This window comes from Triturus cristatus, chromosome 4_1 (genome assembly GCF_964204655.1).
Source record: "Triturus cristatus chromosome 4_1, aTriCri1.1, whole genome shotgun sequence".
NCBI lineage: Eukaryota > Metazoa > Chordata > Amphibia > Caudata > Salamandridae > Triturus > Triturus cristatus.
In genome coordinates this window covers 993,507,193-993,531,795 of record NC_140585.1, presented here as the reverse complement: position 1 = coordinate 993,531,795, position 24,603 = coordinate 993,507,193, and the positions used below count along the sequence as shown (strand labels likewise).

The following is a 24,603-nucleotide window of genomic DNA, read 5'->3' as shown; positions in this document are numbered from 1 at the left end:
CTTATGTATTCTATTGACAAAGTAGTGTGTGTATTGTGTTTATATCTCCAGGTAGAAGGTATTGTGTTAGGGAGTGTTAATAGTAAATACATATTTTTTATAACTACACTGTGTTGTACTTTTTCACTTAACCTATACCATAAGATTAAGTACTGGTAAAATAAGCTGCTTTACACTCCTGGATTAAGCTTGAAGGTTGCTCTCCACAGCTACCACTTAGAGAGCTTTCTAAGGTTGACTAAGACCACTAAAATCCCCATAAGGGTTGTCAGGATTAGTGCAGGGTGCTACACTTACTTAAGTTTGCACAATACATTTAGCCAGCCTCCTACAGGAAACTTTTCACACAAGAAAGAACCACACCAGGGGAGTATAAAAAAATCTATGTATTTGTTAGTACACACTAGACGCTAACTTGGTATATCTCCCATCCGGAGAGATCAACTACATACAAAATGTACTTCAGAAATAGGTAAGTAGCATAGAAAAATACATATGGCCCAATCGGGGGGCCAAACCATATACTAGAATAGGGGAATGTGAGGTAAGTACCAAAACAGGACAGTATCCAAGGATGGAGGATACCTGGAGAAACACGGAACCACTAAAAGTGAGTAGCCAGGGACCCCAAGGCCCCGGGTGCAGAGTGGTTACACCAGGCCAATGGTCTATATTCGAACACAGGGTAAGTCGCGTTTGAAATTTTACAGTTCTAGGACTCTTCCCAAAAGGAATCCGAAGGAACCCCTTGGGTCAAGGAAGGTTGCAGAGCCATCCCACCCGTGGATACCCCAGGAACTAGGATACCTACACCAGGGAGCCCAGGTGCATAGGGATGAAGTGGTGTCGGAATCGCCCGTAGACTCCAATGGAGATGTGTGGAAGATCAGCAGCTAAAGCGTCCGGTGGACCAGGCCGGTGGAACCAGGATGTGGAATCCAGATGAGAAGAGCCTGAAAATAGAGGGGACAGAGTCCAAACCACCTGGAGGTGACCAGGAGACACAGGAGCATAAAACCAGTCCTTTTCTTTGGTTCTTACTGTAGCACGGTAGGGTTGAAGCAGCAGCTAAGGAGCCCAGATAACCATGCAGGAGCACAAAAGCCTTCCACAAGCTGGCCCATGCCAACGGACAAGTGCAAGAGAGTCAGTGACTGGCAGGATCACCAACAAGCCTTGGCAGACGCAAACAATTAATTGCCGGTGAAGATACTGTGTTGAAGACCAGCAAGGTCTGTGGGACCAACCCAGCAAGGGTACGTCAGGGCCATCCCTCAGCACGCAGGAGAGCCAGCAGGAATCGATGGAGCCCCCTCGGGAAGCAGGCACAGTGAGTCGCAGGGAATCTTCAGCAGCACAAAGGAAATGAAGGCCCATGATGCAAAGGATGCAGGCAGGACGCCGCTCTTGGGGATGCGCAATGCTGTAGGTGGGGTCTTCTTGGTGGGTGAAGATTTTTCGTTAAGAGAGCCAACAAGCCTTGGCACCGGTAAACAGACGCGGTGCACAGGGAGGCGGTTCACGTTGGTTGGAGAGGGATTACAGTCACCCCAGTTGCAGTGATGACTGATCAGGCCTCTGGAGAACCAACAAACCACCACCTGCGTTTCAAAGTCAGGCGATGTCTGTGGTACAACAGGATCAGGAAACCAGTCATCATTGTAGAGGTGCCTGCGGATGCCGGGAAGTTAACTTCAATTGAGATTCCTTCTGACCGGAAGGCAGGCTGAGTCCTTGGTGACTTGGACGATGCACTGCAACGGAGTTGCAGATCTAAGAGAAGCACAGGGACAGGATGTAGCAGCAATCTTCCCACCGAAGCAGTCTTTTATTTGGCCCTGGCCCAAAGAACAGCAGAGTTCCAGTGTCCACCACCTTAAGAGTCTTTGGAAAGTCTTCAGACGACAGGCAGCCGGATCATGAAGTTGTTGTTGGAACGAATCTAAGGAACTACGCTCAGGAGAGCCCTTAAGTAACCCTATAAAGGGGAAGGACCTCTCCTATGGTGACCCGCCTATCAGAGGGGGTCAGGGACGCTACTGAGCTGGCCTAGCCAGTCCGATGCTCCCAAGGGACAAGATTCAACATGGCAGAATCAAGTGGTCACCGGGAGAAGCTCTGGGCACCTCCCTATTGAGGAGCTGGAAAGGGGGGTGGACACTTCCCTGTCGTTTGTGTAGTTATGCCCCAGAGTGCAACCCTAGGGCTCCTAAAATGGGCAAAACTTTAATGCAAGGAGGGCACCAAGTGTGCCCTTCAATGCAGTCTGGTGGTGCTCGGAAGCACCCCCACCCTACCTAATTCTAAAGGAGAGGTGGTCACAGCTCTCCTTCGCAGGAAATCCTTTGTTCAGCTTCCCCTGCCCAAGTTAAGCTCATCAGCAGGAGGGCAGAACACGGTCTAGGGTCGGCAGCAGCATGGACTGGAAGTCATACCCTGGAAGGCTACATAGGTAGGAATGGGGGTCCTCTGCAGAGCCCCCCCATTACATGATATCATGAAACTAACACTGGAATCAGTGTAGTTGCATGATTCCAACATGTGTGACATCAAACATGACCAGGTGTGGGGCAGCCATTATGTATTTGGACAGCTCGACTTTTGCAGTGACCGGGATACAAGGAAAATCTTATATCCAAAGTGAAAGATGCAAGCACCATTTCATGCAGACTGCAAAAGCTGCTCTGCAGACACAGTTTGCATGAGCTTCCATGGGTGGCATAATACAGGCTGCAGCCCATGGGAGACCCCTGGTATACCAAAGTCCTGGATACCTAAGTACCATATACTAGGGTCTAACACTGGTTCCACAGTATGCCAATTGTGGGGTGTTCTAAGTACTTACCATGGAATTTAGAGGAGAGAGCACTGACACTGGGGACCTGGTTAGCAGGATCCCGGTGAACTACGGTCAGAGCACACTGACACCAGGCAAAAAGTGAGGGTATCTATGCCAGAAAGATCCTACTTTCCCACACTAGTTGTGCCACCATGGGTGTGACAGGAGTCAAACGAGACTCCCAGACAGCTTTTGAAGGCTGGAAGTGCAGTCTGTACTGCTGACCCAACTTTGCCGTTCACAGTAATGGCAAAGCCAGACTTCCCCTGGGTACATGTCTGGGTACATGTGTAAGTCACCCCATAGCAGTAATATTGAGTATTAAGGCAGGGCGCAACATATCTCATGAGCAGAAAATATAACGTTATATGTTCTGATAGTAAAAATGTGAAACTGTTGTTCTTATTGTGGAAAGGCTTGGCTGTCTAATTCCTGAGTAAGGAGTTACATGCTGATCCCTCAGCTGTGCGAACTCTGGAACTGTGCGACCAAAGTGTGCCATTTAAGGTATCACACAAATCGTTACATTAAGCCCGACTGGATTACCAGGTCGAAATCAATGTAGCAAGTTGCAGTGTGTAACTTTAGCAAAGTTGCCACTTACCTTCAGTTGTGTGGGCCCATACCAGTTACACGCAGGCTCCTGATATTAAGACAGCCTTCTGCCCTCCTGGGGAGAAGTGCTAACGACTCCAAGGCAAGAATACAATAGGGATGTGCTCTGGAAGGAGGTGGCACCTCCCTCCTGCAGGAAGCTGCACGGGTACTGGCACAAAAGGTGAGATTGAAAGGAGAAGAAGCCTTTGAAGAACAAATGGGTAGCACTTGGAAGAGGCGCTGCTCCATTGTTCAGGCAGTGAGGTTAGCACTAGGAACAGGAGAGGGCAACCAGCTGCCAAACCGTTTTTCGTGGGGTATTAAGGCCCATTTGGTAGCCACACCACTGTGTTGGGCTAGGGAGCTCCACACGCAGGGAGAGAGCTACTGCAATATTGGAAGTGGGTAGAATGCTACATCCTGGGATGCCCAGATGTCACACTTTGCTGGACCCGACTGAAGACTTCTTTACCTTGCGAGGTAACTGTTTCTGAGGACCTTGCTGGTCCACCTGACTGGCCCCTCACTGGAGGTGGTCACCTAAAGTGACTCTAAATGACTGCATTACAGCTAGCTCAACTTTTAGCTGAAAAAGTTTCAAAGTATCAAAATAGTTGAATTTGCCATTGCTTGTTCAGGGTTGAGTGATAAACTTTGATTTACTATACCTTGTAAATTCTATATATCTAGAAACCTTCAGTGGATGTTTTTCGTTGTGGTGTCTAAAATACATAAAAATATATTTTATTTTTAAAATTGGTGTTGGATTTCTTTGGTGTCCTGTCAATTTCTTTTTACATTTTTTTGGTGCTGTTTAAATGCTTTACACTTGCTCCTTTGCGTAAGCCTCACTGCTCGAAGTCACAGATACTCAGGGTTGAGCTATAGGTTTGACAAACGAAGCATAAGGGGCCTAAAGGGGTTGGTAAGTGTATTACACAGTGAGGTCGCACAAACACACTATATAATACACCCCATTTCCTTACACCAATGTTTTACCAGTGTACAGAGTCCAATTTGATCGTAAGGGTCAAGTGCCTAATTCGCAGAGCAGCACGGATGGAAGGGTCGGTGAGGAATCTGTGGTTAGAGTTTATCAGAAAAAACATTTCAGTAAGTAACTTGCTTCTGATAAAAACTCATAACCACAGATTCCTTACCTTAGAATAGATACCCAAGCAATACCTCTTCAGAGGTGGGTGAATACAAATATTATCCTGCCCCTTTTTGTAAGTATCATAGGTGTTCTGTGTTGCCTTATACAGAAGGAGATTCACCATGGCCCCACGTGAATCCCATGTGTTCTTTCTTGTTATGGTTAGGTTGTATTTATAAAGCGCTAATTACCAGAGGTCTTTAAGCGCTGCATCATAGATTAAACAGTCCGGAGTTCATTCGTGCCACTGAGCTCAGCATAGATCAGTGTAGGCCTGGTCAAATGCCTCTGTGAACAACATTGTCTTGAGTTTCCTCCGAAAGGGGGGAATCTGGTTTCCTTGCGCATGCCATCCGGTAGCTTGTTCCAGATCTGGGGGATGGAGACCAAAAAGGCCCGGCCTCCGACAGTGGCCCTGTTGAAGCGAGGGCAGACAAGGAGGTTAGCCTGTGATGAGCAGAGATGGCGGCTCGGTTCATATGGTTTCAAGCGATCTTTACCAAACAGGGATTTATGTGCAATGCACAGGCCCTTGAAGCTTACCCTTTGTTTGATAGGTAACCAGTGAAGTTGGTATAACAGAGGGGTAGCATGCGCTCTACGAGGCAGTTTAAATATCAGCCTTGCTCCGTCGTTCATGACCACTTGGAGTTTCCTCAGGAGTATACCAGGAAGGCCAATATAAACTGCATTGCCATAATCTAGGCGAGATAGAATTAATACAGTCACCACCGCCTGCATGGTGGGGGGTGACAACAAGATCGATAGTTTCCGAAGTTGTCGCATCAGTCCGATGCAGATTCCCACCACAGCAGACACCTGGGTCTTTAAGGTCAGTCCGGTTTCCAGCCCGATACCCAGACTCTTCACGGCAGGCACCGGCATTGGAGTCGTGCCCAGCTCTTGGGGCCAAAAGAGGCTGGACCAGGGGGAAGAACCTGAGGAAAGTACCAAGACTTCAGTTTTATCTGGGTTCACCTTCAGAGAATTAGAGGTCATCCAATTCATGGTGTACCGAAGAATGTTCTGAACGTTCCGCTGTGAGTCAAGGTAGTTATCAATGCGCACTATTAGCTGAGTATCGTCCGCATAGGTAAACACCTGGCAATCTGCTTTTGCCATAGCCTCAATCAAGGGTTGGAGGTAAATGTTAAAAAGCAGGGGGGACAGCGCAGAGCCCTGCGGGACCCCCCCAACGAAGATCACCCTGCCTGGACATATGATCTCCTAATTGGACCTTCTGACATCGATCCTCCAGGAATGAAGTGAACCACTGGAGGACCGTCCCAGTGACTCCCAGCCGCCGCATGCAAGCAAGTAACTGCGCGTGATTCACCGTATCAAAGGCGGCTGAGAGGTCAAGTAGGATTAAAGCTGAGGGAGTCTTCTTGTCGGCTGCGAGTCGCAGATCATCCAAGACTGAAAGCATCACTAACTCAGTGCATTTATGAGACCTGAACCCAGCTTGGCGATTATGTAACAAGCGATATTGTTCGACATACGACAAAAGGACTCTGAGTACATGTTGTTCAAGTACTTTAGCCAGGAACGGAAGTTGGGATATGGGGCGAAAGTTTTTCAAATTCTTAATGTCTGCCCCTGCTTTCTTCAGCAGTGGAATCACTATAGCTTTCTCTCACCATTAAGTCTAACTAATCTTGCTTCTGGGTATTTTTCTTTACCCTCCGTTTTACACCCACTTCTCCTCTCTTCTTCTACCCTACTAGAGCTCTCGTCCTGCTTTCCCTACTCCCCTCTCCCACTGGTGTAATCTATTTCACTCCTGTCCACACCTATAGCCTCACCAGAGTATCTTTGTTAAAGCACCATCAGTCTCACACACTGTGAATAAAACTCATACCTTTGGAGGTCATGTTCAGCTCTCACTCAAAACAAGTTAAAAGTCACACCTAGTAAAAAGGGATTATACTCACAGCCTAAATGCAGCTCATTTCTTTCAGTGCTCTGCAGTGGGCAGAGCAGCTCCTGGGAGTTGAATAAACTTCAGGGAGGCAATTCTACCACAATGGAAGCTCTCATCTAGACTGCTTCAGTAATGTGAAAAGCTGCTTTGGACACATCACAGAGCTACTCACTACATTCGGAATCCAAGAGAATAGTTTAGTGGATCTTTGCTGTAGTTGTATTCACTTTATATTTATTTGCATTATTCTTTATTATTAGACCAGTCGCTTCCTGTGTTATAATTGAAGTCACAGTTTATGTAACATCACTTCACGTGATGTTATCAAATATGCTAATTAGTTCTCACTCCTATGAATTCTAAAAACGTGAGTGCTCGGTTATAACAAGTCTCATAACCATGTCTGCTGCTAATGCTCCTTACCTCTTTTCTTTGAGTTGTCTTCCTGTCCCCTGCTCTTTGGCTCATTCTGCTTCCTCTTCTGCTACTGCTCATAACAGAGATGGCAACAAGACATAGCAAACAGACTACCACAACCTATTTTCAACGAACATTTTCTTCCCATTCTCCTTTCGCACAGTTTGTACTATTTTAGAAATTGTAAGACATTTATGTTTTTAGTACCGGAAGCAGGTCTCTATAACATCACATGGCGTCGAAAAAGTAACATGCAATACAATAAGATCCATGCCTACCCAACTCTTGTGAATTATTTGTGGCGCACCTGAAGAAACAATTAGAAGTATACCTGTATGCTATTTGTTAATCTCTTAATCCTCTTTTTCAGTTCTTCATTTTCCATATCAGCATTATCTTTTTCTTTTTGAAGTTTGCTGAGAGCTTTTTGTTTTACCAGGGATTCTTCCTTTAGGTTGCTGACCTCCTCTGCCAAAGAGGTCTCTTTGGTTTTGCTTACTTTAAGGTTTTCCTTTAGCTTTGCAATCTGCTCATTTAAATTTTCTATATCTGTCTGATGAATAAAAAAAGCCACTGTTTATTTGCACATATATGCACAGCCACAGAAGTAAACAGGGGCAAACAACAATATAAAAAGTAGAGTCTTGTGGTAACTATAGGAATCTATTCTTCTGGGCGATGGCACATATCCTAGTCCACAGAAATGAACAGGTTTTTATCACTTTTAGCAGCTGAGACTTAGAGATATACAAACTTCAAATTACTGAATGCTGATGCTTAGCATAACAAAACAACCAACAAAATATCAACACAAGATTTAACTAAAATATTAAAAAGAAAACCAAGCAAAATAAACATGGTTCAAAGGTTATGACAAAATAAATTGGTGACAAGCATTGGCAAAGCGGACAGGTCTAACCTTTGCAAGCTGGTGCAGTGTTACAGTTTATTTTTATTGCAGACATATGCCAAAAACAAATAAAAGAAACCTGCCACCACTCAAAACAGAGAAGGATAGAATGCTTAAATTAACCTCAGACATAGCTAATTACTTGGGGTTGCATCCCCGTCCAACATGTTTTTGCCACCCATGTCACCTCAGATTAGGCCCAGCTATAAGCAAATCAGCCTTAGTCCTGCTACAGTAGGAACAGCTCAGCTCAAACTCTCAAATTAGGTCCTCTCTGAACCAGAACACAAGCAACCAAGACCGGTTTTGGCCTATCGTGGCAGCCACATGCTTACAATCAAAAATTTTAATGAAATTAAATGCAATGGTAAATTTTTTAATAGAACAGTATGGTCCCTTCTTAGCAGGCATTTGCAGTTTGAAATGGGCAACACAGTAACATATGATAATATTGAAGTAAATGAAAGGTTTTGAACTGCTGTAACCTGACAACAAAGTTTGAACACACAAACATTACTAAAAGAAAAGGAAAAAGGATGGAAAGAAAAAAGGACAAGGAAAGTAAAGTATTGATCCCTCAGGACTGGAACTGAAGTATACTTTATTTAGGGATGTGTGCACGTGATCAGGAAAAAGGCCATCACTCTCAATGCAACAGAGTCCCGGCTGAAGTAGGCTAACCCATTGCCCCTTGCTATATGCTGTACTAGGAGGAATATAAATGTGAAAGATACTTGTACAGATCAATAACTGAAGAGAACTAATCCACAGCATCTCTATGTGTGCATATATGTATTTAATTTCTATTTATGAACTTGTTAGAAATACGCTTGGTGAGACAGCAAAAGCAGGCTCTAGGCCATACCTAAAAATGAACCAAATTGGGGGAAAAAAATAGAATAAAGGGGCCCGATGTACGTAGCACATACTGTAAAATATTAGCCGCAATTTGCAACCACTATTATTGCAACCAGTGCGGTAATTGGCAAACAAACTATTTTGGAATGGGCACTGCCAAAGTCAGATTTGGGGTCACCACGCTGAGGACTGGCATGGATTCAGGCACCAGTAGTGGCAAGGAACCAGGAGGAGGGCCAGCGGCCAGAAAAGGACCTGCCAGCAAAACACAATTGATGATCCCTGCAGCTCTGTGGGGCAGAAGGGGCTCTAAATTAAGCTGGCGTCGACTTGAAGATATGCAGCATAGCTTATTTAAAGGTCTCTACCTGCAGTCGGGTTGATGATGTCCCGGGGGACTCAGGACGCTTTAGGACCATCCTCAGAATAAGCTTGGGGTCAGAAGGTGCCTGTAGATTTGGAATCCAGACCATGTGGCTTCTCACCTGTCCTGGAGTGGTGATAAGGGGATGAGCCCTGCTTGTCCATCTTCTGCTTATTGCGCAACTTGTACTTAGACTTACCCCAAGACTTATATTGATATCAGGATTTGAGGCGGCAAAGGCCCGCAATTTGGAGTGCAACCGCCTCTTATATTCCGTAATACTGAGTTTTAATCTTTGCTCCCGCCTTCAGGTGCATCAGGGCACATTTGTTGCATGATTTCTAATAGTGACCAGATCTTAATCGCCATAAAGAACAAGTTACTTACCTTCGGTAACGATGTATCTGTAAGAAACATTAGTTAGTTAGATTCCTCACCTTAGAATATCCCCAGGCGTCAGACTGGATCCGGAAGATTTTTCGTCAGCAATACCCCTTGCGCGTCGCTAGGCGTCGTCTGCGGCTCCGCATCCGTCGTCGGTGTCGTGCGCCGGAATGACGTCGTCGGAGTACTTAGACGCCGCCCTCGCGCGCTGACGTCAGTTCTTGTACATAGCCTTCCGCGCCAGGAACGCAGAGCCATGCAAAGACCGACACTGGTGCCAAAAATAAAATCTAGGGGCCTGAAAAGGATAACCTTACCCCTAGATGTCAGTTCGCAGAACGGGGAGGATGGGTGGGTCGGTGAGGAATCTAACTAACTAATGTTTCATCGTTACCGAAGGTAAGTAACTTGTTCATCTGAAAGAAACACGTTAGTTAGATTCCTCACCTTAGAATAGATACCCAAGCAATACCATCCCCGGTGGTGGGTCTGCAGACCAAGATCACACCAGAAAGTCCTGGAGGACAGAACGGCCAAAGAAGCCATCCCTCCGGACTTGGCTGTCAAGGCAGTAATGCCTGGCAAACGTGTGTAGCGAAGCCCACGTCGCCGCCTGACAGATGTCCTGCAAAGGGACACCCCGTCCCAAAGCAGTCGTAGCCGCTGTGGCCCGAGTGGAATGGGCGCGCAGCCCAACAGGAGGGTCCTTTCTTGCCAAGGAGTAACAAATTTTGATGCACAAAACGACCCACCGAGAGATGGTCCGTTTGTGAAAAAGCTTTCCCCTTCTTAGCACCCACGTATCCAACGAAAAGTTGGTCGTCCACCCGGAACTGCTTTGTGCGGTCCAGATAAAAGGAGAGCGCACGTTTTGGGTCCAGGCGGTGGAGCCTCTCTTCCTCTTTGGAAGGATGCGGAGGCGGAAAGAAGGTGGGCAAGGTGACAGACTGCCCAAGATGAAATGGAGTCACCACTTTCGGAAGAAAGGAGGGACGAGGCCGAAGGACAACCTTGTCCGGATGAACAGAGAGAAAAGGAGGCTTTGAAGATAAAGACTGGAGCTCACTCACCCGTCTAGCCGAGGTGATGGCTACCAGAAAAGCAGTCTTAAGAGTGAGAAGACAAAGAGGACAATTATGAAGAGGCTCAAAGGGAGCGCACATTAGAAATGTGAGAACAAGATTCAAGTCCCACTGCGGCATTACAAAAGGGACAGGAGGGAACATGTGAGTAATGCCTTTCAGAAAGCGTGTAACTACAGGGGACTTGAAAAGAGAAGGCTGATCAGGAAGCCGCAAGAAGGCAGAGATGGCAGCAAGATAACCTTTCAGGGTGCCCAGGGCAGAGCCCTGCCGGGCCAAAGAAAGAAGAAAGAGGAGAACCTCAGAAAGAGGGGCGGAAAGGGGATCCACAGCCTTCGCTGTGCACCATGCCACAAATTTGTTCCACCGGCAGGCGTATACCGTCTTTGTGGAGGGACGCCTGGCTGCCAGAATGATATCACAGACTTCAGGAGGCAAGTCAAATGGCATCAACTGCCGCCGCTCAATCTCCACGCATGGAGGTGGAGGCTGGACAGGTTCGGGTGGAGGACCGTCCCCTGCTGCTGCGACAGAAGATCCTCCCGAAGGGGCAGACGTATCGGAGGATCGGTCAACATACTGAGTAGCTCGCGATACCAGTACCTTCGTGCCCAATCCGGAGCCACCAAGATGACTTGGGCCCGGTCGTGCCTGATCTTCTTCAGCACTCTGGGCAGAAGTGGTATAGGCGGAAAGGCGTACAACAGACCGCAACTCCACTCGTGACGAAAAGCGTCGCCGAGCGAGTGCCGCCTTGGAAATTCCAACGCGCAGAACTGCTGACATTGCGCGTTCTCTTCGGTGGCGAATAGATCTAACCAAGGCTCTCCCCACTGCTGAAAGAGACCTTGCGCCACTTCGGAGTTCAGACGCCATTCCTGATCCATCATGCACCGGCGGCTGAGTTCGTCTGCTCTGGCGTTCAGAGAGCCCACCAGATGTTGAACCACTAGGGTGACGCCCTGGTGTTCCAGCCACGTCCAGAGGCGCAGAGCCTCCTGACAAAGGGTCCACGACCCCACCCCACCCTGTTTGTTGCAATACCACATGGCGGTGGTGTTGTCCGTGAACACCTGCACGACACTGCCCCTGACAGAGGGAAGGAAGGCTTTCAGTGCAAGCCGGATCGCTCTCAACTCCAACAGGTTGATGTGGAGACGAGACTCCGCCGGAGACCAGAGGCCTCTGATCTCCGCCTCTCCCACATGGCCACCCCATCCCAGGAGGGACGCATCCGTCACTAGGACATGCTCCGGTTGGGGAAGGGAGAGGCTTCTGCCCATGACCCAATCGCGGTCCGTGAGCCACCACTGCAACTGCTGTGCAGTGCCCTCCGAGATCAAGACCTGGTCGGACAGGTTGCCGTGATGCTGGGCCCACTGAAACTTCAGGTCCCACTGCAGAGCCCGCATGCGCCGCCTGGCGTGATGCACTAGTAGGATGCAGGAGGCCATCAGCCCCAGAAGCCGCAACACTAGCCTGACCGAAACACAGGATAGAGGCCGAAAGATGGGAATCAGGGCCTGTATATCCCGGACCCGCTAATCCGGTGGATAGACCCGGAACTGCGCCGAATCGAGAACCGCTCCGATGAAAAGGAGCTTCTGAGAGGGACTCATGTGTGACTTCGGCACGTTGATGGAAAACCCCAGCAAATGCAGGAGATCCGCCGTAGTCTGGAGGTGGGAGACGACTGCCTGGGGCGAGCCCACCTTCAACAACCAGTCGTCAAGATAGGGGAAGACTGGAACCCCTGATCTGCGCAGATGAGCTGCGACCACCGCCATCACTTTCGTGAACACCCGAGGGGCACTGGTGAGGCCGAAGGGGAGCACGGTAAACTGAAAGTGCTCTTGGCCCACCGTGAACCGCAGGTAACGCCGGTGGGCCGGCAGGACGGGGATGTGGAAATATGCGTCCTGCAAGTCCAACGCTACCATCCAGTCTCCGGGGTCTAGGGCAGCTAGAACCTGAGCCAAAGTCAACATCTTGAACCTTTCCTTCCGGAGGAAGGCATTGACGTTCCGAAGGTCCAAGATAGGGCGTAGGCCCCCTTTGCCCTTCTTGGGAACCAGAAAGTAGTGGGAATAACAACCACGACCCACTTCTGGACTCGGAACGCGCTCGACGGCCCCCTTGGCCAAGAGGGCCGAAACTTCCTCGTGGAGAAGATTCAAATGATCCCCCGAGATACGGTGGTGCTGCGGTGGCATGGCTGGAGGGGTCGTCTCGAAGGGGAGGGAGTAGCCCCTTCGGACGATTTGCAGCACCCACCTGTCCGATGTGATGGACCGCCAGTGGAGCAGGTGATGGCGAACTCTGCCGCCCACTGGCGTGGAATGGGCCTGAAAGCTCAGACTAGGAAGGCTTTGAGGCGGATGCTGCCGGGGTGGATGTGGGCTGACCTCGTCGTCCTCCAGAACCGCCTCGGCGGAAACCACGTCCGCGACTGCGCGCAGGTTGGTTCTGCGGCTGGTGGCTAGGCGCACGTGAGGAGGCACCCCTTCCTTGGCCACGAAAGGGGCGAAAAGCGGAAGATTGCGACCGCGGGGCCGAGAGGCCCAAGGACTTGGCCGTAGCCCGGGAGTCCTTAAAGCGGTTCAGCGCACTGTCCGCTTTCTCGCCAAACAGGCGAGTGCCATCAAACGGCATGTCCATGAGAGTGCTCTGGACATCGCCCGAAAATGACGTGGACCGCAGCCAGGCGTGACGTCTAAGCGCCACTGTGGTAGAAATGGCCCTACCCAGTGAGTCCGTGGTGTCAAGCCCACAACGTATAGCATGTCGCGCGGCATCCCTCCCATCGGCCAGAGCCTGGGTAAGTCGTGTCCGGACCTCCTCCGGACACAGGGGCAGCGCGTCCTCCACCGCATCCCACAGAGAGTGGGAATAATGGTCCAAGAGACAAGCGGTGTTCAAAGACCGCAGGCCCAAACTAAGGGAAGAGAACAGCTTCTTGCCAAACTGTTCTAGTCTCTTGTAATCCCGGTCCGGCGGGGCGGTCGGGAAAGAGGATTGGGAGGTGGAGGCCTGGATAACCAGGCTCTCAGGGGTAGGGTGTTGGGACAGGAAACTGGGGTCGCCCAGAGCAGGGCGGTGGCGCCTGGCGACGTTCCGGTCCACAGGAGGAACTGTGGAGGGCTTGGACCAAGTGTCCTGCAGAACGTCAATGAGGGCCTCATTGAATTGCAGCAGAGGCTCAGTGGAGCTTGCTGCAGACTGAAGCACCTCAGTAAGGACGTTAGTCCTCACAGCCACGGCAGGCAGCTCGAGCCCAAGGGCTGCGGCCGCCTTGCGCAGCACCACAGAGAAAGCAGCGCCCTCCTCCGAAGCCACAGTCGGAGGAGAGACAAATCCAGTGTCTGGAGAGGTATCCAGGCCACTGGCCTCCCCCAGTTCATCTGCCCAGTCCTGGGACAGTTGAGCCTGAACGGCCATAGGATCCTCAGATCCCTCCCAGTTGTCCCCATCATCCGACTCCTGGTATAGAGGAGAAAGTAACGGAGCCGGGCGGTAGACATAATGTGTCTCTAGCGGCGTCGATCTCGGTGTCCATCGACGCCGGACCGGCGCCGGGCCCGGAGTGGGACTGAACCGGGGCTCGACGTCGAGCGGAGTCGACGTCGGCGTCGGGGGTGGTACATGGGAACATGGGAAGGGCCTGTTATTTACTTACAATGAGGGAGATAACTGACATAAATGAACTTCTAAGTGTTGCTGAATAGCAAGCATTAGGATTTGTTTCCCATGTTCCACACTATTATCTTAGAGGGAATCTAGAATAACCACCACATGTACTGTGGACATTGCTCATCATGACTGTGTATAATGTTTCATTTACAGGTGTGTTTATCTTTATATGTTTGGCAGAATACTGTTTTCAATTTGACGTTTCCTTATTTGTCTCTCTTACACTTTCAAGAGAATGACTCTTAAGGTGTGAATTTTCCTATCAGTAATCGGGGGAACTCCCGCGGTTAGCATTCTCACCCCTTTGCGTTATAGTCAACATCTAATGACATTAACTCCTGTTGCCTAATCTGTTCCGCCTTTAAGATTTACATTTTCTGGTTTGTCGATTTAAGGTCAATAGATATCTTACTGAACAACTAGTTTGGAATTTTCCTGTATGTGTTTCAACTTCTTGAATGACATGTTTAAATTACGAAATAATATTCATTGTACTCTCTTTTATTTCCATCCTTTAAAATTTGCCCACTTGACAAAAACCAGGATGCGTGGCACGAAAGGTTACGCATGCGCACTAGCACCAAACACGATCATTGTATGTTGATCGACGCACTCGTTCCAGTTCTGACTGACGCACACGTTCTAGTCTTTTTTCGGACGTACACGTTATTAGGCACTTCCGGATATGCGCACACTGCCAACACTGCAAGTTATCCACGCGATTGATGGAAGTTCATGACTTCGGGATGTACTCGTCCTAGGTAAGGGGGAGCCCCTACTACCTTTTTGAACCCCGTTTGATAGGTTAACTAAGATTACTTAGTTCCCACCAGAAAGACCTTATTTTTACTGTATGCACCTTACAGATTGAAGCGGCTTTTACTGACTTTACTTGAATAGCCATATATTCTGTTGGAGGACGTAGACGATTCGTTTTTCACCTTAAGACCTACCGGGTCGGAATTATCACCGATTTTAAGGTAAGCCTTAATTGGTTTTACCGACGAGCTGTGATGGATTAGCGTTGTATACGAGATATTATCAGAACATGCAAGCTTGATGTTCACTTACGGTCATTGATTCTCTTCATGGTCAATAGGTCTGATATACCTGCTACACGTATAGAAGGTAGGGGTTTTTAACAAACCGCTCGCATGTTTACGTACAGATGTGGGGTATTACGAGTACACCTTAATTACAGGACGCGAATAGACATAATCTTACTTGGGAATATATAATTGAGTCACAATAGATAGTTTACTTATCGTGACATGTGTTTGCTTTTGGTCACACCGGCTTTTAACTCTCGTTTTAATATTCTGCAACTCGATGCATGTTGGCTCTCACATCACTTCTCGGTGTTTTGTCAGGTTGGCAGATTTGAATCCTAATTGGTGTTCACCGATTTTTCAACGATTATATCTCTTAATTCCAGTGCTAATGTCAATTGTTTCGTCACATATGTTACTGTGCACTTTCACTGAATTGGATTTTCTGGATCCAGTAACAGGATGTAAACACTGTTTAACAGGTGTCTGTTCCCACCAAACACTAAATGAATCTCCATAAACTGACATGTCTGTAATGTAGTTTTAAGAATTTGTTTGTGATACGTACTTCATGTATGTTTTTTCTCCAGCCCTGAAGAAGTCTGGGGTCTTTGCCCTTTGACGAAACACGTGTTGGCTGGTTGGATCTCCTAAACTTTACATAAACAGCGAAACTGAATATAATCCTGTTTCCTGTGGTCCATTGCTTCGACAACTGTGTTGCTCTATGAATGTGTTTTGATATATTATGCTAATACGCATCTTTACACTCATAAACGTGTGCACAATTGGTATTCTATCATTAAAAGGGCAACTGAAGGCAAAGCCCTTCTGCAGCTACGCAGACTACCACAGTGAAAAAAAAACTCTTCTCTGTAATGGACCCTGGAGAAAAGTCCAATTCTCTCTTAGGAGAGGAATCCAGACTTCTTGCATTTAGTAAATCAACCTACAAGTCATCATCAATATAATAAGGAGGAAGTAAATTATCTGCCTCCTTGTCATCATCATTCTCATAATCATGCTGAATGTTTTGAATGCATTGAAATGCATCTAAGTCCGATCAAAATATGGCCTCATGTGTTCAGCTAGAAGTATTGCCTGGAATTCTTTCCCCACCATAGGGTGCTCATTTTTATTTGATAATGAGACATCGTTTGGGATCAAATGGGTCTGAAGACAGCTATGGATCAGAAACCAACATCAGATCCAGAATTGGTGCCTGAAGAGCCGAGACCAGCACTGGGCAGTGGTGTAGCAAGGTCAGGTGGTACCCGGTGCGGAACATTTCTTGTCACCCCGCCCACATTGAAATTATTAAAGAAAGTAGGAAAAATAAGATACTTACAGTTGCAAGTGTAATTTTTTTATTTTAAAAACATATTTTTGCCATTTTGTCACCCCCCCCTCAGTGATGACACCCCGGGCGGCCCATACCCACCACACACAACTTCCTACGCTGCTGGCACTGGGGCGGTTGAAACTAGCGGGGCCCTCTGTGCAGATATTGAAGAACAAGTTACTTTCCTTCGGTAACGATATATCTGTAAGAAACATTAGTTAGTTAGATTCCTTACCTTAAAATATCCCCAGGCGTCAGGCAGGATCCGGAAAGATTTTTCGTCAGCAGTACCCTTGCGCGTCGGTAGACGTCGTCTGCGACTCCGCGTCCGTCGTCGGCGTCATGATCGCCGGGATGACGTCGTCGGAGTACTTAGACGCTGCCCTCACGCGCTGACGTCAGTTCTGTACATAGCTTTCCGTGCCAGGAACGCAGAGCCATGCAAGAAACCGACACTGGTGCCATGAAACTAGGGCCCTGAAAGGGATAACCTTAACCCTAGATTTCAGTTCGCAGAACGGGGAGGATTGGTGGGGCGGCAAGGAATCTAACTAACTAATGTTTCTTACAGATATATCGTTACTGAAGGCAAGTAACTTGTTCATCTGAAAGAAACATGTTAGTTAGATTCCTTACCTTAGAATAGATACCCCAGCAATACCAACCCCGGTGGTGGGTCTGCGAACCAAGATCACACCAGGAAGTCCTGGAGAACGGAACGGCCAAAGAAGCCGTCTCTCCGGACTTGGCTGTCCAGGCAGTAATGCTTGGCAAACGTGTGCAGCAATGCCCAAGTTGCAACCTGACAAATGTCCTGCAGAGGGACTCCCCGTCCCAAGGCAGTAGTAGCCGCTGTGGCCAGAGTGGAATGGGCCTTCAGCCCCACAGGAGGATCCTTCTTAGCCAAGGAATAACAGGCCTTAATGCACAAAATGACCCACCAGGAGATGGTCCGCTTGTGCACTGCCCGCCCCTTCTTAGCGCCCACATAGCCAACGAAGAGTTGGTCGTCTACCCAGAACTGTTTGGTGCGGTCCAGATAGAAGGAGAGCACACGTTTTGGGTCCAGACGGTGGAGCCTCTCTTCCTCATTCGAGGGATGCGGAGACGGAAAGAAGGTGGGCAGGGTAACCGACTGCCCGATATGAAAGGCAGTAACTACCTTAGGAAGAAAAGAAGGGCGAGTCCTCAGAACAACCTTGTCCGGAAGGACAGAGAGAAAAGGAGGTTTAGAAGAAAGAGCCTGGAGCTCACTCACTCCTCGGGTAGAGGTGATGGCAACCAGGAAAGCAGTCTTGAGAGTCAGAAGACGAAGAGGACAGTTATGAAGTGGCTCAAAAGGAGCGCACATCAGATAGGTTAACACCAGATTCAAGTCCCACTGAGGCATTACAAAAGGGACAGGTGGAAAATTGTGAGTAATGCCTTTTAATAACCTAGTGACAACAGGGGACTGGAAAAGAGAAGGTTGCTCAGGAAGCCATAAGAAGGCAGAAACAGCTGAAAGATATCCCTTGATGGTGCCCAGATCAGAGCCCTGCTGGGCCAGGGAAAGAAGAAAGAGGAGAACCTCAGAAAGAGGGGCGGAAAGGGGATCCACAGCCTTTGCTGTGCACCATGCCACAAATTTGTACCACCTACAGGCGTATACCGTTTTAGTGGAGGGACGCCTGGCTGCCAGAATGACATCACAGACTTCAGGAGGCAAGTCAAATGGCCTCAACTGCCGCCGCTCAATCTCCACGCATGGAGGTGGAGGCTGGACAGGTTCGGGTGGAGGACCGTTCCCTGCTGCTGCGACAGAAGGTCCTCCTGAAGAGGCAGTCGAATCGGGGGATCGATTGAGTAGCTCAGGATACCAGTATCTATTTGCCCAATCCGGAGCCACAAGGATGACTTTGGGCCCGGTCGCGCCGGATCTTGTTCAGCACTCTGGGCAGAAGAGGTATAGGCGGAAAGGCGTATAGCAGACCGCAACTCCACTCGCGACGAAAAGCGTCTCTGAGCGAGTGCCGCCTTGGAAATTCCAATGTGCAGAACAGATGACATTGCGCGTTCTCTTCGGTGGCGAATAGATCTAACCAAGGCTCTCCCCATTGCCGTAAGAGGCCTTGCGCCACGTCAGAGTTCAAACGCCATTCGTGATCCATCATGCACCGGCAGCTGAGTTTGTCCGCCCTGGCGTTCAGCGAGCACGCCAGGTGTTGAACCACCAGGGTGATGCCATGATATTTCAGCCATGTCCAGAGGCGCAGAGCCTCCTGACAAAGGGTCCACGAACCCACCCCGCCCTGTTTGTTGTAATACCACATTGCGGTGTTATTGTCCATGAACACCTGCACTACACTTCCCCGGACAGAGGGAAGGAATGCCTTCAGTGGAAGTCAGATCGCCCGCAGCTCCAATAGGTTGATATGGAGCCGGGACTCCGCCAGAGATCTCTGATCTCCGCCTCTCCCATGTGGCCCCCCCATCCCAGGAGGGACGCATCAGTCACCACAACGTGCTCCGGTTGGGGTAGGGAGAGGGACCCAATCGCGGCCCGTGAGCCACCACTGCAACTGTCTTGGAGTGCCCTCCGAGATCAGGACGTGGTCGGACAGGTTGCCCCGATGCTGAGCCCACTGGAACTTCAGGTCCCACTGCAGAGCCCGCCTCCGCCACCAGGCGTGATGTACCAGCAGGATGCAGGAGGCCATCAGACCCAGCAGCCGTAGGACCATCCTGACCGAAACTCGGGATAAGGGCCGAAAGATCGGAATCAGAGCCTGAATATTCCGAACCCGCTGTTCGGGAGGATAAACCCGAAACTGCGCCGTGTACAGAACCGCTCCGATGAAGAGGAGCTGCTGGGAGGGACTCTGATGTGACTTTGTCACGTTGATGGAGAACCCCAGCGAATGCAGGAGGTCGGCCGTAGTCTGGAGGTGGGAGACGACTGCTTGGGGCGAGCCCGCCTTAAACAACCAGTCATTGAGATAGGGGAAGACTGAAACCCCTGATCTGCGCAGATGAGCTGCGACCACCACCATCACTTTCGTGAACACCCGAGGGGCTCTGGTAAGGCCAAAGGGGAGCACGGTGAACTGAAAATGCTCCTAGCCCACCATGAATCGCAGGTAACGCCGATGGGCCGGCAGGACGGGAATATGAAAATAAGCATCCTGTGGGTCCAGTGCCACCATCCAGTCTTGTGGGTCGAGAGCAGACAAGACCTGAGCCAGAGTGAGCATTTTGAACTTCTCCTTCCGGACGGAGCGATTTATGCTCCGAAGGTCTAAGATGGGACATAGACCCTTGTCCTTCTTTGGAACCAAGAAGTAGTGGGTGTAACAACCACGACCTACTTCTGGCGTCGGAACGCGCTTGATGGCCCCCTTCGCCAAGAGGGCCGTAACTTTCTGCTGAAGAAGTGCCAAATGATCCCCCGACATGCGGCAGAACTGCCGTGGCATGGCTGGGGGGGTAGACTCAAAGGGGAGGGGATAGGCCCGTCGAACAATCTCCAAAACCCACCTGGCTGATGTACTGGTGCGCCAGTGGGTGAGGTGATGACGAATCCTGCCCCCCACTGGCGTCTGGTGGGCCTGAAACACCGGACTAGGATGGTGAGGAGGCACTGGCAGCGGGGGTGTTGGTGGACTGACCTGCACGCTGGCCCCATGACCCGCCTCTGCGAGCCCCACGTCCGCAGCTGCGCTGGGACTGTTGCTGCGCAGGCTTGTTCTGAAAAGAACGTGTTTGTACGCCCCTTCCGGAGCTTCGAATGGTACTAAAGTTAGAAGCGGAAGGAGTACGTGTAGCCGAAAGGCTCCGATGTGGAATCCGCCTTATCACCAAAGAGGCGAGTGCCATCGAAGGGCATGTTCATCAACGTATTCTGAACATATGCCGAAAAACCAGTCGTCCTCAACCAGGCATGACGACGGAGCGCCACTGTCGTGGAGATCGCCCTACCCAGCGAATCTGCGGCATCAAGACCACAACGTATAGTGAATTTGGCCGCGTCTCTCCCCTCCATAAGAGCTTGGGAGTGAACTGCCTGGGCCGCCTCCGGACACTGAAGTAGCATTTGTTCAACCGCATCCCATACAGAATGGGAATAGCGGCCAAAGAGACAGGCAGTGTTCACAGACAGCAGTCCAGAACTTGCGGATTAATAAATCTTCTTGCCAAACTGTTCCAACTTCTTGGATTCCTTGTCTGGTGGTGCAGAAGGAAACACACTCGGAGACGTCGAGGCCTGAACCACTTAACTCTCAGGTGTAGGGTGTTGGGTGAGGAAGGCAGGATCGACCGGGGTCGGGCGATGGCGTCGGCCTACACCCTTGTCCACCGGGGCCCCTGTGCTGGGTCGGGACCAGGTGTCTAGAAGCACATCAGTAAGTGCATCATTAAACTGCAACAGCGGTTCTGTAGAAGCAGAGGCAGGCCAAAGCACTTCAGTCAGTAGGTAGGTCCTGACAGCCACAGTAGGGCGCTTGAGGCCAAGAGCCTCGGCCGCCCTACGAAGCACTGTGGAAAAGGTACCACTCTCCTCTATAGTAGCTGAAGGGGATGGTGAACCAGGCGCCAAAGTGTAATCCTGGCCACCGGCTTCCGCCTCCTCATCCCAGTCAGGGACAGACTCGCACTGTGCTGTGAGAGGGTCTTCAAACCCCTCCCAGACCTCCCCTTCCTCCACAAGTGGACGAGGACGTGGGTGAATAAAAAGCGGTGACGTTGATTTTGGGGGGGGGAGGGGCCGTACGGGGTTTATCGGCAAGAATGGGGAGCCACGGCCGGAGCCATGGAGGCCTCTGGGCGTCGACGATGTCGGGGCCGGCGACGTCGAGGAAGGCGGAACAGTGGGGCCCGCGGGCCCGAAGGCGTGCCGACAGGGCCGCACGGGCCGAAGATACGCGCCATTGCAGACAAACTCTTGCAATTTGTCCGGAGTCGCCGATGGACCCGGGAAAGGTGGGTAAGCCAACGGTAACTGCTCAGGCTCCATTGGAGCTGCAGGGGCGGTGGCAGCTGCCCCCTCAGCCGCGTCCCGCGACCCGCGAGGGGAGGACGAAGAGCGGCGACGCTTCATCGACTTCTTGTGCTTCGCCTTACCTGACTCTGAGTGCGAAGACTTTGAATGATGCTGCTTGCTCTGCGACCAGGCCCTCGACCTAACATGGGACCGGGACCTGGAACGTCATGGGACGGGGACCTGGAACGACGTGGGGCCGACTCCTGGGCCTCCAGGCACTTTCGGGACCGCGCCCGCAAATTTTTCTGGGCCATGGCCCGGCAGTAGGGAACACGACTCGGTGTCGTGGTCACGCCCCAAGCAGAAGTGACACGGTGCGGGTCCGTCAGCGAAGTTGTGCGCGGACAGGCCCTGCAAGGCTTGAAACCGGGCATCCTTATGCACCAGGGGTAAGTTTACTTACAAATTATAACAAACAAATACTTAGTCAACAAGTAACGGGGTACCGCTCTCTCCGGATCTTCGCTTGCTGGCGTGGAAAAAGAAAGAACAGAACTGAGATCAGAGCGCGTGGGCGCGTCTAAGTAGCTCCAATGACGTAATCTCGGCGAATACGACGTCAGAGACGCACACGGAGCCGTACGACGACGCCTATCGACGCGCAGGGGTACTGCTGACGAAAGCTTTCTGGAACCAGTCTGACGCCTGGGGATATTCTAAGGTAAGGAATCTATCACTAACGTGTCACTTTCAGATACAAATTTTTATCTGGAAAGCATCTGAGTGGGAGGGGGTGCTCGTTTCAGTACTTGGCTAACAGAACAGAGCAGGCTGAACTGCCACACTTGGAATGGTAGGGAATGGTCCGCAGCCGGGCAGACTGTGAGTGCAGAGATCTTTTAGGGCAGCATTCGACCATCCTTTTGTAAATGTATTTAGAACCTGATTTATAGAAGGCGGAGTGTGCCACTGTCAAGTCTTTAAAAATGACCCTTTTGTTTTACTGGTAGCCAGTGCAACTGGTTACGGTAATGAGAAATTGAGGCATGTTTGGGAAGTTTGAACAGAAGACGGATACCATTTGCAATCGCTGAATAATGTAGTATGGGACTCCTTAGTGTAGTCCAGCCTGAGAGGATCAGAGCCTGGACTACTGTTTTCTGGGCTTCCCGGGGCAATAGTTTAAGAAATGTTCTTTGCATCCCAAGTATCCAGAATGAGGTCGCTGAGATCTTGGGTTTAAAGGATAGGTGTGTGTCGACATGCACCCCTAAGTTCTTGGCCAACTCTGCAAGGGAGGTGGTAAGGTGCAGCTGGCTGGCCAGGCCCCTGACCATCTGGGCATGGGGTCGACACCAAACAACAGTTTTCTACAGGTTACATTATAGAGAGTTGGCTTTAAGCCATCCCATCACTGCTACCATGCAGGCAGCACATTTAGCCTTGGCCTCTGATGCATTGTTGTCATAGGTCAGCAGAAGTTGGGAGTTGTCTGCATTGGAGACCACCTGGATACCAAATGATTTGATTAGGTATGCAAGCGGCATCATGTACATTTTAAAAAGTGTGGGGTTCAGGGCCGAGCCCTGAGGAACTCCACACTTGAGGATCCATGCCTCAGAAAAAAATGGCTTAAGCCACACTGCCTGTTCTCTTTGCTCCAGAAAGGAGCCCAGCCAGGCTAGGGCCGTCCCCTCCACGGCAATGGAGGCGATATAATAGTATCTCATGTGAGATCGTGTCAAACGCCGCAGAGAGGTCTAACAAAATGAATGCAGCATTATTGCCAGCGTCCAGCATGAATTTGATGGCTTCTTTTATTTTTATAAGCGCTGCCTCTATACTGCGGAGAGCCCTGAAGCCTGATTGTGAGGGTGGAGGAGGTTGAAGGATTGCAAGAATATTGGTGCACATGCATCGACAAAAGCAAAAGCGATTCCTTAATAGCGAGAAATAAGGAATCGGTATTAAGGAATCGCTTTTGTGAATGCATCAACAGATTCGGTAAAAAATAGCGATTCCTTTAAAATCGCTATTTTTTATCGATTATCCAATAGCGGGGAATGCAAACACCGAAGAGCTAATTGCGAAATCGGTATTACCGAATTAGCTAATAGCGATTTCGGTATTAGCGAAATCGCTATTAGCGATTACGGAAAAGATCGGGTCGCTCCGGGAACGTGTCTATGACATCACCAACCAGGAAATACTGCAGCCCCACCCTCATTGCCTCGCCAGAGGAGCAAACAGGAGCGGGGACTGGAGACTGGCTGAGCACATTGAAGCCACACAAACTGACCTACCCTCCAAAACAACCAGGATGTATAAGGAAGCACCATCTAGCGCAGAGGCTGCACGCAAGCGGAAACACAAGTTTTCCGACCGGGAGCTGGAGCACCTGATAGAGGGAGTCAGCAGCAAGCATGATCGCCTTTTTGGTAAGCTGTCCCTAAAGGTGCCAGAGGGTGAGAAGCGGCGCATATGGCAGCGCATCCGGGAGAGGGTAAATGCAGTTGGAGTGACGCCCGCAGCATTGACGACCTTAAAACAAGATGGTATGACCTGAGGAAGCGGGCAAAGGAGAGGATTGCAGAGAGGCTCCGGGAGGCATCCAGGACGGGAGGCGGACCTTCTACAGTGCAAGCCAACACTGCCCTGGAGGAGCTGGTGGAAGGGACGATCGAGCATGAGGCCGTCGTGGGAGTAACCCAGATGGATACCTCCGGCGCAGCCACAAGTGCCCAAGGTAAGATGCATGCCTGTGCCCATTCCCAACATAGCGTAAATCCATTCCCATGCCCCCAGCAGGATCAGAGTGTGCATGCAGCTTTGGCCCACACAACTTTACTCTTAACAATAGTGCATCATGGGAGTTGTAGTCAAGTCAGCCCGGTGTGCATGTACAGGACAAAATATAATTACAAATCACCAAATCAGTTGAACCTGGATAAAAACTGTTTATTTAGTGGATCACAGAGGGACATGTATGTTTACAATACAACGTAGGTGTAACTATCCCACTAACCATGCA

At 50.0% G+C, this 24,603-nt stretch overlaps 1 protein-coding gene across 4 annotated transcripts in view; it reads right to left on the bottom strand.

Moving 5' to 3' along the window:
• The window catches only part of CEP290 (centrosomal protein 290), a 1,516,454-nt gene that overhangs the window by 661,253 nt on the left and 830,598 nt on the right, over positions 1–24,603 (bottom strand). For all 4 annotated transcript variants that reach the window (XM_085653911.1, XM_085653913.1, XM_085653912.1 and 1 more), the window contains exon 39: positions 7,265–7,486. In XM_085653911.1, the coding sequence (XP_085510037.1) occupies positions 7,265–7,486 (222 nt within the window). The remainder of the gene's footprint in view (positions 1–7,264; positions 7,487–24,603) is intronic.